Source organism: Pezoporus occidentalis, unplaced genomic scaffold (assembly GCF_034315485.1).
Source record: "Pezoporus occidentalis ecotype Australia unplaced genomic scaffold, CSIRO_AGI_Poc_V1 ctg201, whole genome shotgun sequence".
Lineage (NCBI taxonomy): Eukaryota > Metazoa > Chordata > Aves > Psittaciformes > Psittacidae > Pezoporus > Pezoporus occidentalis.
Window position 1 is genome coordinate 358,642 of NW_026913868.1, and position 17,518 is coordinate 376,159.

Sequence of the window (17,518 nt, forward strand, 5' to 3'; positions counted from 1 at the left end):
AGGTTAATTGTCCTGTGCAAGGAGATATGGTATCTCTCCTATGGAGACAAGCTGAGAGAGCTGGGCCTGTTCAGCCTGGAGAAGAGAAGACTCCAGGGAGACCCTAGAGCAGCTTCCAGTGCCTAGAGGGGCCAACAAGAAAGCTGGAGAGGGTCTTTTGACAGGGCCTGTAGGGATAAGACAAGGGGAAACGGCTTTAAACTGAAAGAGGGGAGATACAGATGAGATCTTAGGCAGAAGTTCTTCCCTGTGAGAGTGCTGAGGCCCTGGCACAAGCTGCGCTGAGAAGCTGTGGCTGCCACATCTCTGGCAATGTTGAAGGCAAGGCTGGTTGGGGGATTGAGCAACCTGGTCTAGTGGAAGGTGTCCCTGCCCGGGACAGGGAGTTGGAACTAAGTGGTCTTCTGACCCAAACTATTCAGTGATTCTTTGATACAAAACAAAGGGCAATCTCTGCTAGCCATCTGTGAGGCAAGCCAGTCATCTCCAGTTTAAATATAAGTAACTTGTGGCACTGCAGTTTGAATTAGTGGCCCAGGGCCATGGAAGGGATCCCAGGAATCTGAGTTTGTAGCCAGGAGTTGGAGTCCTTCCCTAGCTGTACCTACCATGAGAAATAGCTTTTCCCCTGAGGAGCAGTATTCGGTCATATGTTAAAGGCAGTAGTGAGGTGACTCATTTGTATTATAGCAGTTCCAATAAACACTTAATTCCTCCAGTCTGCTGAAGTCCAGCAGGTTAATTGGTTGCTTGTAGCCCTCTGTACTGTGGACTGCTTATTCCTGCAGCATTTATTAATAATTTATTAACCCCATAAATCAAATATAAATGTGTCCATAATACAAAGGCTAACCCATATTCTAACAGACATGATCTTAAAATATTTTTTTGACAATCCAATCAGCACAAATGCTTCCTTGGATTGAAGGTCACAATGGCATTTTACAAACAGGCATTACTGCCATTTGGAAACTGTCGAATATGTAAGTCTACTTTTCCTCAGAGAGTAGAGGAAGCGCCCATAGTTAAGCCGAACATCGATACAGACTGGTACTCCCTTAATGACATCCCTCAGCCAGTCTGCAACACCCATTCCTACCATTTCACGAGTGTCTGCTTTGTACATCGCTTCTGTAAGGAGTCTTCCCAGCCCACTAGTTAGAGGACTGCCAGAGACAAGGAGGGATTATTTAATTGGAAAATATACTTGGATGCAACTCCATCATGGCATGCATATTTAATTGTTTTGGAAATTTGCATATTTATTGGATCCCATTAAACCTAAGAGTATCAAAACATGGCTTCCATTCACCAGTGTGACCAAAGCAAATCTTATATTCTGAGTGCAGAGAGCCAGCACATGGCTTACCTATTATTTAGATTCTACTGAAGCTTTGGGTTGTCCCCTGAACTGTGAGGGTGAGTGAAGTTTTGTATGTGAGCCTATCCCTGGTGTCAGCCCTGTGAAGAGAGTGAGTACCAGCTTTCCCTGCAAATAGAATGCAAGTTAGCACAGATGCTACAGATGAATATTCACCAACCCTCAGACATTTTGAAGTCCCTATCAAGGGGGAGGGTTGTCTAAAAGTGTAGCTGGTCTGTGCGAATGGCAGGTTCAGTTTCTTGCTCTGTCAGTCTTCCTGTATGATCAGCACAAAGTCTAAACAACAAAATGCAGCTCACATTGGAAAGGACACCAAAGACTGCATAGTTCCTTGGCAAAGCTTATTAATCCAAAGGCTCATGTGGCTAGACTGCATCAGAAAACAAGCCAGTGTTTCTCTTGTTGGCTTGGCTGTTGGCAGCAGGATCCCTTACACTTGAGACTCAAGAGGCCATGTGGATTCAGTCTCATTGGAAGCTATTTATGTGAAAAAGCTCTCAATTTCTCAAACCCAGTCTCCAGTAGTTTTTAGGTGCTGTCACCAAAATGAATGGATTCTTCCTATACCTCTAGGTGAAAGCAGTGCACAGAAATAAGAGCACTTCCCAAAACTGCTGTAGACAATGTTATATTCACCAACCTGGGAACTGGCAGCAAAAAAGCACGCAGAAGATGAGAGCTGGTTTCTGTTGCATTCACTCTTAACTTGGAGAGCTTGAGCAGAAAGCTGCAGGCAGGAGTGTTGACAGAAGTGTCCCTTTTTCCCTCTAACGAACATCAGTCTGTTCACTCAGGAGTCCTAATTTCACAGGTATCTGTGCTCAGGGAGTAGAAACATTAAGTGATTTTTCCACATCCAGGTATTCACTCTGGTTCCAAAGCTGAACTTACCAACTTGTTACAAAAAGCTACTTGGTACGTAGTGACACTACTGAAAAGATTTTTTGATATGATACAAAAAATTAGGCATACCAGATAATCTCTGAGACTTTCAGGAAAGCTTTTGTCCTTCCCAATGGTGTTAGGTATGTAGTGTTTGCTTGCCTGCGGGAGTTCTTTGAGAGTTAGACCTTGCTAGAGGTTAGGAACTTGCTGGAGGAATAACAATGCCAACTTTGTAGTGATCACAGACTGTGTCTCCAGGACAATCTCTGTTTCAGCATGTCTTCATCACATCACCATGGGAAGCCAGTTTTTGCTTCCGGCTTGATGTGCAGAGCAGTAATAAAGCATGGGAGGGATGGTATGTTGTCTCCCACTCTCTGTGACTTTGGTCATTGAGTCTGAGCAGCATAGTGTCACTATGTCATCTCTCCTACTCTGTGTAACCACTTACAACAGCCAATCCCAAAGGATCATTTTTTGGTTTTGAAATAAATGGGAGCAGATGCTTGTATTTCCTTTGATGCTAAACTCCCTTAAATAAGCACCTTACCTCCTGTTGTGGTCTAATAATTTTTATGTGCCATCTGCATGGATTGCCTCATTCCCTTCCCCAGCAGAAGAGCCCTGTCTGTCTGTCCTGTTGTGCAGAGAGGTAATTAGGGCATCATTTTTTTGAGGCTGATGCAAATGGTTGGTTTCAGGCAGGGCTTTCACAGTGGGGGCAAAAAATGGTTGTAACTTTCCCTTCTGCTGGGTCTGTTGGGCAGTACAGGATTGCACATATGATTGATTAGGCTCACTGGTGGGGAATATTTGCTGCCTAATGTCTCCTTTTCAGTAGTCTCATCCAATACCTGAATATATAGGAATTTTTATATTGCAAGGAAAGGGCATTTTTTTTTCACATGGACTACCACTAGCTCTGGAGTTCTGTGAAGGCTCAAGTGGCAATTGGAAAGAGTGTTTCATAGCTCCTAGCAAACCTTGCAAAGGCTTTTTATTTGTCAAAACCGTGTCAGCCAAAAATGCAATGATGAAGTTTACCCTGGAAAAAAAGTAATTGCTACATGAGCTGCAGGGCTGAGACTTGTGTCTAAAGTACAGCTAAAAGCCTCATAAATGAACGTCTGCTTCAATGAAGCCCTGATCAGGGCCCTGTCCTAACAGCCACAGCCCTTTCTTAGACATGGACATGTGCTCAAACTGCTGTCTGTCTTAAAGCTTTTGAAAATCAAACAGTTGTCTCAGTTTGGTTTCAGTCAGTACAGACTGATGGTATGATAGTGTGAAAGTTCCTTTCCAAAACTGTTATAGTGGTTCAGATTCTGGCCTGTCAGACTATGGTAAATTTATATTGCTGGAGCTTGTCTACATTTCAATCACTTCACCGAAGAGCAAAGTCAGGTCAAGCAGGACTGTTGTATGTTAATGAGATTTACACTTGGAGCAGCTTTTGTTTAGAGAGAGGTTTTAACAGTCCCGAGGCACCAGGCTGGAATGGCTCTCAGAGGGATTGTGGAAACCTTCACATTTTAACTAATTTGTTCTTCTTGGCATCTGCTTTTCACTTTAAAAAATAATAAAGAAAAAGACTGCTTCCTGGAAATTGGCTAGGCATTGTCTATTCACAGGAGAATGATGGGAAAATGGAAAACACCTTCTGGAGCAAACAGATAAATTAAACAGTAGTGTTTGAGCAAATAATGTGCCTCCAGTTTAATTACAGCTGAACAATGGTGCGGATCACTTGATTTCAGCAGCAGACTGACTTCAGTGAGGGCTTTGTGGTTTAAAATACTCTATTTGCAAGTTCTTTAGAACACAGGCCAGTATAGGAGAGTGTGAATGTGCAATGCACAGCCTGTCATGAAGTGAAATTATAAACAGCTATTGCAGAGAAGAATTGGCAGCCCATTATAATGATGTAGCTTTCACGCCACCCCAACTTTCTCCTGGCCTGACTTATCTTTCTACATTGAATCTTGCCAGTTCCTTTTTTGAGAGAAAGAAAGGCAAAATGCAGCTTTCATCTTACCCCTCCAACTTCCTTCAAGTTTCAGGGACTGAAGAGTTTTAATTTTTGTCTTTCTTCTAAAGCTCAGCTTATTTTGGTAAACCCACATTATCCAGTCTCCTGATCTGTCTGTTCCTTTTTCTCTGACTGTTCCCCCTTGTATAAAGATTCCATAGTCTTACTATAAAGTAAATGAAATGTAACCCACCTGCTTGCTTCTACTTCTGTCATTCCTCCCTTCAGCTCCCAGCTCACTGAATCCACTGACTGTAAAATTGCCTAGAGTCCCTCCCTCATTCTTGAGTTTGACTTCACCTTTTGACATTCTGCCAAAACTACTCTTGCCCCAGCTTTTACCGTCCGTTTCTTAGACACAGCCATAGCAACTGAAGTCTGCTGTCTTCTGCTTTATGTGATTGGTGTTCAATGCAGTCAGCTGTTCTGTTCTTAAAAATGTCTCCCACCTCAGTCCAATGTCTCTTCTGCCTGGTCATTCAGCCTCCCATGCTTCTGCAGAGAATTCTCCTCCTTCCTCCCCTCTTTTGTTTGCTTTGAATGTGCTACCCTTCATTTCCTTTGCTTTTTTTTTTTCATTTTGTTGTTGTTTCTTCTGTACCTTTTTTCTGGTTGGTCTTACCCACATGTTGCCCTATTTAGATTGATGAAACTCAAATCTGTTTTTCTGCTCCCAGCCTGCATTTGCCTGCCTATATAAATGTCTAGGTTTGTTTCTCCCTTACTTTTGATGGCTGACTGTAAGATAACCCTCTTTTCTAGCCACACACCTCTCCCCAGTCAGCTTCAACAATATCACATTCTGACTTGACATTCTGACCCGTAAACTGGTTACTATTTTTGTTTTTTAATATTGTGGTTGATGCTCTTTTGATATCTTTCAAAATACTGATCTTTTGCATCTATAAGCTGCTTGCCTTTACTTTGAAGATGTTTATGTCCTTGATTCCCCTACCTGTCATTCAAGTTTGAGGCTTATTTCTGCTTCAGCTGGTTCTGGCTTCCACCATCCTCTTGTACATTCCTCAAACAACTGTTTCCTGCCTGCTCCCAGGATGAGCAGCACACTGGGGAAGAGCTTCATTAAACAGCCATAAATCTACTTCATTACACTTCTTAAATACCTTCGTAAAACTGTCTCTTGGCACGGGACTGGCAAAAAGCCATTTTTTAGCTTTAGTACTGAGACTACTGCTTATGTTTTCACCCAGGATTATTTCTTGTTGGTTGGTCAGTGTGTATATTTCTGGATTTCTAGGCTTCAGCACGTTGATCAGGAGCCCCGGTCCATTAGTTGAACATGGAACATGTACATGAAAAAGTAGAGGCTTATTTTGTTGCTCAAACCTGCAGAACTATCCCTTCAGCTTGTTTTATTTCTCCACTAGATATTGCCTCTATGGAAGAGTAAAGCTAAGATGTAGGCATTTGCAAGCAATAGTATCAAAACTTCAGATATTTATGGCATGAGTCTTCATCCACTGAAGTTAATGAGACTGGAAAATCTGCTCCAGAGAGAATTGTATCAGACCCACAGAGACTGAAAGATCTATTAAGTGAGGGTTAGTTTAGCAACTTAATCATCCCATTTAAAACACTTGGATTCTGTAAAATCTGAGGCTGGAGATCCAACAAGACATGACTCGGATCACCCACTAATGATTATATAGATGCCCTTAGTTCTCAGATGTTTATTCTTCTCTATTGGAAATGCCCTTGTTCCTTTAAGTCTCATTACAAAAATTCCTCAAATTCATTGTACTGCACAGTAGCCTGCAGCAAAGTTGTGCCTTGTTTAATGTGCTTGCTGGTCATGAATGCTTACTGCACAGGCATATTTAAATCTTTAGGCTTTTCCCCTTCAGTGCATGTGTTTGACTACATATCTATTTGTTTCCTCTGCAGGATCTGATACTTGCAGACTTTCTGCACTCAGACTCTGCCTGATTTAGCAGATGGTATAAAGCCAAGGCTGAATCTGTTTGAGAGTTCTGCCCACGCCATAACCTCTTGTGCATTTCTGTGTGTGGTTTTAAGTGACAACGTAGCTCCTGGTGCTTAAATAGTGAAGGGATAAGAAGAGGCAGGGAGGTAGGAGGTGAGGTAAATTGCCTTCCTTTCCTAACATTGCTATCCAAATATAGTGACAGCATGAAGAGCATGTATTTTCTTCTGTTTATAAGACTGACTATACAGGTCAACCCTACTTGTGAAAGGGCTATTTCACAGCTCTTAAGCATGTGGAATATTTGGTCACTTTTTTCCTATTAAAGTTAAACTGGGAAGATGCTTTTCTGCATTCAGAAACTGGATTTGATGTGTGTGAGGAGCAAGGTGAGTGGAGAGATGGAGGATGAGGCAGGTTGTTCTTTGTTCAGATTTTGCTGAGGACTACTTACTGTAAAATCCTCTGTGAAACTGTTCCCTGGGCCCTGGTGGACTCCCTCTGAAGGCAGGCAGATCTCAAAATCTTTGGGCTTTTTCTCTAATAAATGGGAGAGAATATTTTTCTGTCGCATACAAATTGCATCTATTTTTAAGGGCTAGGATCTGGCTGAGAGTCTCTTCATACCTGGCAAGCTACGAGGCTGTAAACAATCATTTCACCCGGAAATGGAAGTGCCCTCGTGGGTTACCTGTCCAGAACCCAGGTGCAGTTAGTAATAGAGTTTATAATGTGCCTCAAAAAATGCTAGGCACCAGCTTCAAATTATGAAGACTTTTGCCCCTGCTGTTCCCATTAGAATGCTGTTCAAACCCCCACTGTCTCTCATGGCTAGAAACATCCTAATTTCCTGCTTACGTTTATTCATGGCTGTTCTGCACATACTTATCTTAACATCATGTTTTAGCATAAATAGATTTTCCCTTTTGTCAGTATTTTCCCTGTGATGTTTACATAATCAAATTCTCCTTTTTGCTTTCTTTTTACCAGGCTAAACAAGCAAAGATATTTAGTTTCCCCGTACAAGACAGCTTTTCCTGCCCTAATCTACCCTTCAAAATATCTTACTTGAACTTAAATTACCCACAATTTACCAGTAGTTCAGATGAGATCTTCCTGGGCCCCATGTAATAGCAGTAGCTCATCTCAGCTAGAATTACCTGGTATTTTCTGGAGCTGCATTTAGCTTTTTCATGGCCGTGTCACAGTTGTGACTCTCAGTACTCATGGGATGAACTAGTACCCGTGGACTCTTCACCTCTGTCATTTCCAGGAGCTGCCAGCTCACAGCAGAAATTCTCAGTATTGGTTAACCCAGCCCCTGGCCTTGTATTTCACACTATTGAATTTTGTCTTGGCTTTCTCACTCCAGTTCTTGAGGTCATCTAGTTTTTCCTGTATGATAGTCTGATCTTTCTTTCTATTGAGGGTGCCTCTACAAACTTCAGTGAGGCCTTCTGAACACTCTCTTCATTCTGTACTGAGTCATTTATAAAAATTGTATGGGCGTAGGCTTAAGACAGCCTCTTTAGGGGTCAGTCTGGGAATATCTTTGCTTTAGCCAGTGCCTTCCCCACCTCAGGGCTGCTGTGCAAATCCAGTTTGTAATTTCCCATGTGGTACCTTGGTAGTGCTTCATAAAGCACATACTGGGGCTGCCCCAATTCCCTCAGTAGTTGTCTTAGCAGAGGAAGCTCTTGTGTTAGTCACATGTGATCAACTATTGATGATATTTAAAATTTTTCCTTCATTTACTTTATTGTACTTTTATGTTCTTAAACAGTACAGTAGCATTAACGATGGACCCCTCTAGTATAATTTCTGAGTTCTACGTATTGCTCAAGCACTGAACAGAACTGGTCCCTGCTACAGGGAATGAATTACAACTCTATTCTTTATTTTCTCTAAGGACTTGCAATGGCTTGAGTTCATAATGGGTCTGTTCTGCCCAGTGGTTTCACATCTCTGTTTCATGTCTTTGATTTCTCTGGTTTGATCCAGAATTGCAACTCTGGCTTCTACCTCTAAGGCAGAGTTCATACATTTGTGCACAGTGTGCAGATATGGAAAATACATATTTAATGTTGATGTAAAAACCCAGCTGTGTCCATTTCTAAATACACATCCTATAACCTAGTGTATACATCAGTGAATTTCAGATCTTAAAGGTTAAAGAGATTTTAAGTATTGCTAAGCTTTGCTGTGCTACTGCCTGTTCCTCTTTGCTCCAGTCCTAGAGGGCGAAGGTCCAGCTCACCTCACTCAGCTCAGGCTTTGCCTCTCCTTGCTGGGTCAGACTTCTTACCATAATGCTGTTGCACTTATAAAACTTAGAGGTGAAGAAGGAAAAGGGAGGAGTTTGGAGAAGTGTCATAGAAATCTAGGAATAATTCACTGGTAGTCACCACTGCAGCTTGGATGTTAAAATACTGACTGGTGTATGTCTGTCCCTGGGAAAATCATCCACAAGACCAAGACCATGTGTGGTAAAATTCTGGTCCTCTCCTGATTCTATTCATTGATTATTCAGCCTCAGGGTTGGGTTTTTTTTTTCCCCTCCAAGAGTTTCAGATCCTATCCTCAGTTATTGTTCATCCCTTAATTACCAACAAGAGGATTTTGGGCTGGTGACAGAAGACAGCATGTGACCATAAGGCTAGGGAGAGTTGTCCCTTGTGAATCCTGAGTAGAGACTTCAGAGAAACCTAACACTTGTACTTTGTTCTTCTTTATAAATAACTATAGTTTGGCTAACAGAAGTGTTTGGCTTCACATACTGTGCGTCAGATCTCATTTTGTTGTGTGAAATGCAATCCTAGACAAAAGATTCAACTGCATTTTACATTAAAAATGTCTTTGCTTTGTAAGAGCATAGATGGACAGCTCTGATCACAGGAGCAGCACATCCCAAGCTGAGTCTTCTCTCCCGTAGCCGTTACAAGGTTCACATCAACACTTGCAGTTTCAGACTACTGAGAGTCAATGACTTAGGTTTTGGTTGGTCTCTGTTTTAAACTTCCCTTAACAGGAGGGATTGAAAAAATGAAATACACAGTACACATACATAGACAAGTTGGTCTTAAGGCAGTCCAAGGGCCCATCCCCAGGCAGGGGATTGATTAATGTGATGTTAGTTCTCAGTGCTGTGTGTCTCTGCTTTCGTGACTTTCCTGGTGCCAGCATGTGGCATTAGACTTGTGATAATGACTGGAAGGAAGACACATTTATTCTTGCATAGTGGGGGGCTTTTCAGTCTCACAGACAAAGGCATAACAAGATCCAGAAACTGAAAGTTGGACAAATTCAACCTTGAAATAAGACACAGTTTCCTAGCTGCAGGGAAAATTAAGGTTTGGAACAGCTTGTGACAGGAAATGGTGGAGTTGCCATTGCTTGGAGTATAGACATGTTTTGCTGTCTTTCTGAGAAGAGTTTCTTTAATCCAGCATTTTGGAAGAGTTCTGTGATCTGTGTGTGTAGGAGGTCCGTTGAAGGGAGTATATCACTGCTGTCTAGTCTTGGTGGGTGAATTACTGGATATGATTAAATGACCTTTTTGGTTTGGGTCAGTGAACCTCTATAATAAGAGGATTGGCCACAACATGGAGAGGGCTGTGAGACAAAGCAATATCTTAGAGAAAATAAAGATTAACATCTGCCTTACTGTTTGACTTTTAATAATTAAAGTATTGCTGTTCACCAGCTGTGTGGTTAAAAGCTATATAAATGTTAATAACAAAAGTATTTCAGTAGCAGAAGAGGACTTGGATTCTAAGCAGAGCTCTGTTTTTTAAGGACCTTTCTCTTTTCAGTGTTTGTCATTGTTCCATGTATTCTTCATTAGAGCCCACTTCGTATTGATCCTCCTCTGGAAGGTTGTAGAAATGGAAAGTGCCTTCGACCACTGCAAAGTGCAGCTATAACACACTGCTGCAAGTGTTACTATTTTTAGGTCCCAGGGGAAATCTGAAGCAATGATTATCATTATATTTTCATTCTCTTAGCCTTCAACAACAAATTGTAAAGGCTGTGTTCAAACTGCTGGCTTCAAAGATCCTGAAGAGAGTTCCAGAGAGACAGCAATGTGAATTACTCCATGAAATTTTGATTTCTAAGATCCACCAAGTCTGAATATGTGCAAAATTTAGGGGATTTGAATGCAGCCCTAAAATGTCTGTGTGTTTCCAACACAATCATCTATCCAACTGTTTTATTTCAAGGAGGTGCTCTCAAAATGTTCCTGCAGCTTTAATAGTGGTAGGTAAGATTCTCATGTGTCATTAGAATTTGCTGAACTTTGCTGTCATTGAAGCCAACAAACAGGAAAACCTTCTCAGTTCTTCAGTGGCAAAAGGATTAGGCCTGTAGTGAGTGCTTTTTGAAGTCAAGTTCGCTTGCTTCTATGTTCACAAGGATTAGAGCTTTGCAGTAATACAGCGATCGCCTACATAATCATAATTTATGGCAGACCTGAGTATTCAGTAGTAAAGTATTGGTATCTGAAGTCTCTTGAGAAATGGCAGGATTCAGTTGTTCTGCTCCATCCCTCTCCTGGTTTGAATCCTGTTGAGAAATCACTAGATGGTCTTTGGTAAAGAATATAATCTTTCTTTGCCTCAGGTGCCTTGTCTGCAAAATGGGAACGTACATGTTTTTCAAAAATCCGTTCAGTTTCTCTCCTGCTTTTCATACATGGGAGCATCTGGCAAGGTAAAGATTAGAATGACTCATAGAACGGTTTGGGTTGGAAGAGACCTTAAAGCTCATCCAGTTCCAGCCCCCCTGCCACAGGCAGGGACACCTTTCACTAGACCAGGTTGCTAAAAACCTGCTGGAGTTGCCTTGCTGGCAGGGCAATTGTGCTAGCTGGTTCTCCAGAGCTTTGCTCTGTGGAAGTGCTGCAGTAGCTGACTGAAGTTTCAATTTGTTTACCAGGAGGTTAAGCTTTTCTTCATGTATGGCTCCAACTGGAGGTGCCATGTGTTTGGAAATGAAAAGGAACCGTGAAGGTCATCTTGTAGAGGCTCTTTTTACATGAGTTGGGTTGATGCTCTGGGTAGGTTGATGGTACAACTATCAGGATAAACAGCCAAGTGGATTCTGTCCCTTTAGGTGTTTCTTCTCAGGTCTAAAAAGTCTTCCCATTCATAGGTATAATGCACGAGCAATCTTACCCATTTTTGTTCTGTGAATCTGCAGGGTTTCCCCACAGGCACAGAGCGGACTTCATGCACCCGGGCCTTCAGGTCCACAGTGAATAACAGGGAGGGATACTCAGAAGGAGCTCGGGCTGCTGGCCCATGTAGTGTGAAGGTACCTCTTTATCTAGGACTAGGTGCTGGCTGCAGTCATGGACAGAACTCCAGGGCACCTAGTGCCTAGATGACAATGTATGTCATCTAAAATTCCTTCAGAGGGAAAAAGAGAATAATTTCCTGTGTTCATGAGCACTGTTTTCTGCAGTGTTCCTTTGGAAACAGGGCTGGGAGAGGTGCTTCCCTGTTGGCCAACCTCCACAAGTCTCAGCAGATACAGTACTGCCCACTCCACATTCACTGCCAACACCCCCTGTGCAGATGAGCTTGGGAGGTTGCCACTGAATTCAAGGATGGAGCCAAAGCTAAATTTTATTTCTTTCAGAGAGGAATTACAGAAAAGGTAGTGGCAGGGTTTTTGTACAGTGTTGTGAGGAAAAATTTCAGACCAGTCAACAGAGCCACTGGGTTTTAAAGGGCAAACTCCTTTCTTCCAGCTATTCTGCAGTCAGAATGCTGCAGCAGTAAGGAACTGAAAAGAAAATGGCTTGGATTTTTCATTGTCCATCAACACAACAAACATACTAAGCAATGCCAAATTAGATTGAGTTTTACTAATCAAAATTATTGATGAATTAATTGATGTCTTTTTAAACCAGGGTTCCTTTTAATTGAGCTTTTTGAGGCTTGCCTTGGTTATTGAAAACCTTGTGCTGCTCTGATAACGGTATGAAAGTCAGTAGCTTTAAGAGCTGGGAGGAGGACAGAGCAGGTAAGAGGAGCACTTTGTCATTGTATCAGTGGTTTTGTGTTTACAGTTCATTAGTCTATGTTTAAAAATACCATGCTGCCAATTTAAATCACAGCTGGAGTCATACGAAGTTTGAAATTATCACTTGCTGAACAAAATCCTTCTTTTGCTTTAGCTTGCAGATTCGCTTGTGCCCTTGGAGATTAAGCCTGGTATTTCCTTAGCAACAGTTTCTGCCGTGTTGCATACTAAAGACAACAAGCATGTGCTGCAGGTACAGTATAATGGGAAAAGGAGAAAAATATCCTTACACTGGGTTTCCTGCCATCTGGGACCCCAGCTGTTCTCATGAGACAACCCCTTCAACAGCTCTTTTCCTATTGGAGCACAGTCAGATGCTTTGTCCTGGCATGTGCAAGTGAGGAATTACACTTAGAGTAGAGAGTGGGATGCAGATAAATCTCTACCCTCTTTTTACTGGCCACGTGCCTGGTGAAGATAAAAAGGGAAACGAGATTATTCCTGAAGAGAGGCTACAAATCATTCTGCTCTCCTCTATAACCCACCCACCAGGATCAGCGTTATCCTCCCATGGACTTAGAACTGAGGGTGAGAGGAGAGAGATGACTTAAAACATCAGACGTGTGAAGGGTCTGTCTGTCTTCCTTAAATTGCCCTGTTCTCTAAGAAGCAGATTGCACATCCTTGTGCAAAGAGTGTACATTCTCTTTCTACCACCTCCTTTAGCCTGACACCGCAATTCATGGCAGTAGTCCTCTGCAGAAGGAGATGTCTGGTGGACCTGCTTAGTGGTGGATGCCCTGATGCCTTTTCTCCTTTGACGCATAAGCATGCAGGGAACTTGGTGAAGCCACACTGCATGCTGCTGCTTTTCTCACTGGGCAGCAGAGCAAAGCTGCACTTGGGAAGAGGGGCCAGTGTGGCAATGTCTTTAATGCTGGGATGTAAAGATCATTGAAGGATTTATATCGGTGCAGAGCAGGCAGTCTTACTTTTTCCGAGTCAGTTCCCTTGCAACACTGGGTAACACTGAAAAAAATGGAATATTGCAATCCAGTTGATCTGAGACCGCTTTCTCTTTTGTGGTGGTCATTTAATCTCTTCTCTACTGATCCTTGATACCAAATAAATGTGGACCTAGCCTTAAAATGCAGAGCCCCCATAAGTGGATGAGGTAAGCCAGCACAGCAGTATCTGTCAGTATTGGCTGAGCCTGGAACCTCTGGGAGTTACAGAAGTTGTGCGTAGACAAGCCTCAAAAACTCTATCTACAAACACAGAACCATGTGAATGATTCATGCGTAAATAACATCATGCATGCACGTAGGCACACCAGCTAAAGGGAAAATGGTGGGGTTTGTGAAGTGAGTCAAGTGCGTCCCTGCTTGTGGAATTGGAGCCTAGCAGATGGCATTTCTCTCCTAAGGATGAAAAACAGCCTTCCCTGGCTGTTGAAAGAAACATGGGGACATCACCACAGCAGGTTCAGACATGATGCTACATGATGGGAAAGATCCAGAGTTGAAAGGAGACCAGGCTGTCACCTGGAGAGTACTGGGTGCTACACAGCACTGGAGTTGCTTCAGGCAAATTCCCCGTGTGTCATGCAGACGCACCCCTATCAAATAGTCTTCCCAAAATTTTGGGAGAAATTTTACCAGCACCTTTTTCCCAGGGACTGAGTTGCTAGTTCACTGGGAAAGACCAGTGCTGACACTTCCATAACCTAACAATCCCGGCACAGGGCACATGAACCTAGAATCATGGAATCATAGAATAGTTAGGGTTGGAAAGGACCTTAAGATCATCTAGTTCCAACCCCCCTGCCATGGGCAGGGACACCTCACACTAAACCATGTCACCCAAGGCTTCGTCCAACCTGGCCTTAAACACTGCCAGGGATGGAGCGTTCACAACTTCCCTGGGCAACCCATTCCAGTGCCTCACAACCCTTACAGTAAAGAATTTCCTTCCTTATATCCAATCTAAGCTTCCCCTGTTTAAGTTTCAACCCATTACCCCTTGTCCTATCACTACAGTCCCTAATGAAGAGTCCCTCCCCAGCATCCCTATAGGCCCCCTTCAGATACTGGAAGGCTGCTATGAGGTCTCCACGCAGCCTTCTCTTCTCCAGGCTGAACAGCCCCAACTTTCTCAGCCTGTCTTCATACAGGAGGTGCTCCAGTCCCCTGATCATCCTTATGGCCCTTCTCTGGACTTTTTCCAACAGTTCCATGTCCTTTTTATGTTGAGGACACCAGAACTGCACACAGTACTCCAAGTGAGGTCTCACGAGAGCAGAGTAAAGGGGCAGGATCACCTCCTTCGAGGTAACTTATTTTACATGATAATTTCCCCACTGTTCTTATAGGAATCTGGTTTTCATCTCCATGAAATGATCTTTCAAAAGTGCTTAGTTAGCTCCACACCGTGCCTGCACATGCAGCAGCATACTGCACTGGGTCAGCTACCGCTGCACGTGCTAACCCTGCCTCGCCCTCCCTGCTGATGGAGAAGGGTCTCAGGGATCAGTTAAGCTTTCTGAAGCAGCACAAAGTTACACCCAGATCACACTTCAGTGATTTTTCAGGCACTGCAGCATCTCTCACGCCTCCCTGTCTGTATTCAAGTTCTTCCTAACAGCTCACTTTTCTGAGGCCAGTGAGAAATAAATTAGCCATTCTTCTCATTCCCTGGGTAGTTACTTGCTCTGGATTTGCCTGTTTCTCAACCTGTTACATCTTTTAGAGCGTGATTTTCAAGGTATTGATTTCTTTAAGGCATGATTCCTAGAAAATACCGCAGAGTACTTGAATGCTAAAATAGAAAGCTTCGGTCTTGAGCTGAGTCAGACAGGCCTTTTAGCATGACAGAAATTTGAACAGAACTGAATTTGACAGAAGTTTCAAGATGATGGAGGTTTGAACTAAACCTGCTGACTTATTTCTATAAACGGTAGCTTCTGTGTGCAGAGCTGCAGTGGAGTCCAAGGCTGGATTTCTCCTCTTCAGCACAGCACTGCAATATTCCCCTGTAGTCCCAGAAAACAAAATCAGTATGCCTTTCCTGTCTCATGTGCTTTTCATTCCAACTACATTATAATAAGCTGATCTGATTCAAGCATTACTGTGCACCTTCTCATCCCTTAGCTCCCTCCAAAACCTCCGCAACCTCCTGCCAGCAAGAAGAGAAAGCGAGTGAATGATGACGTGCCAGAGTGTAAACCTTTGAAGCCATTGCTGAGTGGCTCCATTCCTGTGGACCAGTTTGTGCAGACACTTGAGAAGGTATTAAGTCTTTAGTGGCAAGTGAGGTTCAAGCAGATTTCTACTCTAATCTCATAAATGTACTGCTTTACTAGCAGAGAAGGGGAAAATAATTTTCGTGTAGCTTAAAATGGAGAAGAGCTTATAAGCTAGCAGAGTACTTCAGGAAACCTGTATCCCTGCACTGAATATGGAGGGAACAGTTTCCATGGAGAGATGGCCTGATACAGGGGCTTCCTGACAGTCATTTCCTCTTGGTTTCTCATGGAAGTAGAGCTTTTGGGGCCACTCTGGGTGGGTGAATTTTCCCTATATAACTTTTGGATTTATCAGCAATAAATTGAAACAGTGGGGAGAAGGTCGCAAAAGTATTTAAGGTAAGCGAGTGAAGAAGAGATCCTGGAAATGTCTCCACTGTTGTGAAGTTTTCTGGGGAGCTGCAGGACAGGGGCTTGGTGGCTGAACTTGCAGGCAGTTGGTTACTGCTTTGTGGAGCCCTGCTCTCGCATGTGGGATTCCTTGGAGAAAATTGGCAGGAAAAAGGGCAGGATTGTCTGTGAAGAAATTTGTTCTGGAGTTCAGTAGCTCTCCACTATCATCTTCGAGGTAGTAATGTCAGCAGATGGTCATTTCTGTAGTGAAAGGAGCTATTGTCCTCTTTCCCTCTCAGGATTTTGCAATTGCTGTGGAAAAGGTTGGGTTTAACCTCCCTGTTTATCCATCTGTATAATGAGGGTCTGTGTGTGTTTCCTCTGCAAAGCCTTGAGATCTAGGATGTCTGCAGTGGCACTCTTATTTTGTAACCATTTTCCCCTCTCCATCCCCCTGTGCCCTACTCATTTATCTGTTTTCCTGAGTTGTAGTAACATCTCTTTCTTTTAACCCCTCCTCAACGCTGCATGTAGCATGGTTTCAGTGACGTGAAGGTGGAGGACACAGCCAAGGGCCACATCGTACTCCTCCAGGAGGCAGAAACCCTCATTCAGATTGAGGAGGACTCCACACACATCATCTGTGACAACGATGAACCTTTGAGGGTGAAACTGCGTGACCTGGTTCTCAAATTCCTGCAGAAGTTTTAGCTCATGGACGTCGTGCTGCTCTGCAAGGGGGGACCCCAGGGCACCAGAGCTAAGAGCTTTCCAGAGGGTGACCCCAGGGAGAGAAAGGGTTTACTGATTCACAGAGACCAGAAACTACCTTCCCCTTCATGGAGAAACAAGGAAGTATTTTTAATAGCTATCTATTTTTTTAATTTTATTTTTAACTGGTTTTGGAGTATTTTGGAGGGGATTCTTGTTCTGTAAAATTGGGAGTTTGAATCTCACAGCGAACTGCAGAGTAAATAGAGTGTGTATTTACAAGGTGAGGGTGAAATTGTTTGTGTGCCCCACTCAGCAGTGTATACAGTCCTTTACCTGAGGAGACTGTAGGAATATTGAAACAATGGCCATGGATATGAAGAGATTTATTTTTCTCCCCACTGCTTCTACCCGGTCACCAGATCCCATTTCCTGTCTGTCCTCCATCTGCATTGTGCATGTGTATTTCACTGGCATGAAGAGAAATGAGAAAACTGGGGCAAAGATTATTGAAACAAAAATAGGAAAAGGGGGCTATGCTGGACGTGCAGAGTAGCTGGGAAGTGGCAAGATACACGTGTTGGCAATGCAAGGTATTTATTGATGCTGCAGCCTTGCTTGGTGTGACCAGATTTGTCCACCCAGCTCTAGGCTCTTCACTGAGACAGACAGATGGAAGACCAGTTCCTTTGGGGTTCCTCCATCATCAGTGGAGGAAATATCTCAGAAAGGTACAGTCAAAAGTACATGAAGTAGTTAAACTCCTAGCGCTCATGAAAAACCTTTGAGATTCAAGTGCCTCTTGTTTCTACCTTGCAAAACCCTATCCTTCCAGCCCCCACAATCCCAAATCCTGGCTGAAATACTGAGTCATATATGCAAAGCCATCTGTCCTACAGA

At 43.1% G+C, this 17,518-nt stretch overlaps 1 protein-coding gene across 2 annotated transcripts in view; it reads left to right on the forward strand.

Annotated features, from left to right (window-relative positions):
- The window catches only part of INTS9 (integrator complex subunit 9), an 83,612-nt gene extending 66,697 nt beyond the window's left edge, over positions 1-16,915 (forward strand). Inside the window, exons 15-17 of one of the 2 annotated variants that reach the window (XM_062618572.1) lie at positions 12,425-12,523; positions 15,420-15,557; positions 16,442-16,915. In XM_062618572.1, the coding sequence (XP_062474556.1) occupies positions 12,425-12,523; positions 15,420-15,557; positions 16,442-16,618 (414 nt within the window). In that variant the 3' untranslated portion in view covers positions 16,619-16,915. Of the gene's footprint in view, positions 1-6,203; positions 6,870-12,424; positions 12,524-15,419; positions 15,558-16,441 lie in introns of those variants that run through there. The other variant, XM_062618573.1, reaches the window with a different exon arrangement.
- Positions 16,916-17,518: the final 603 nt, after the last annotated feature.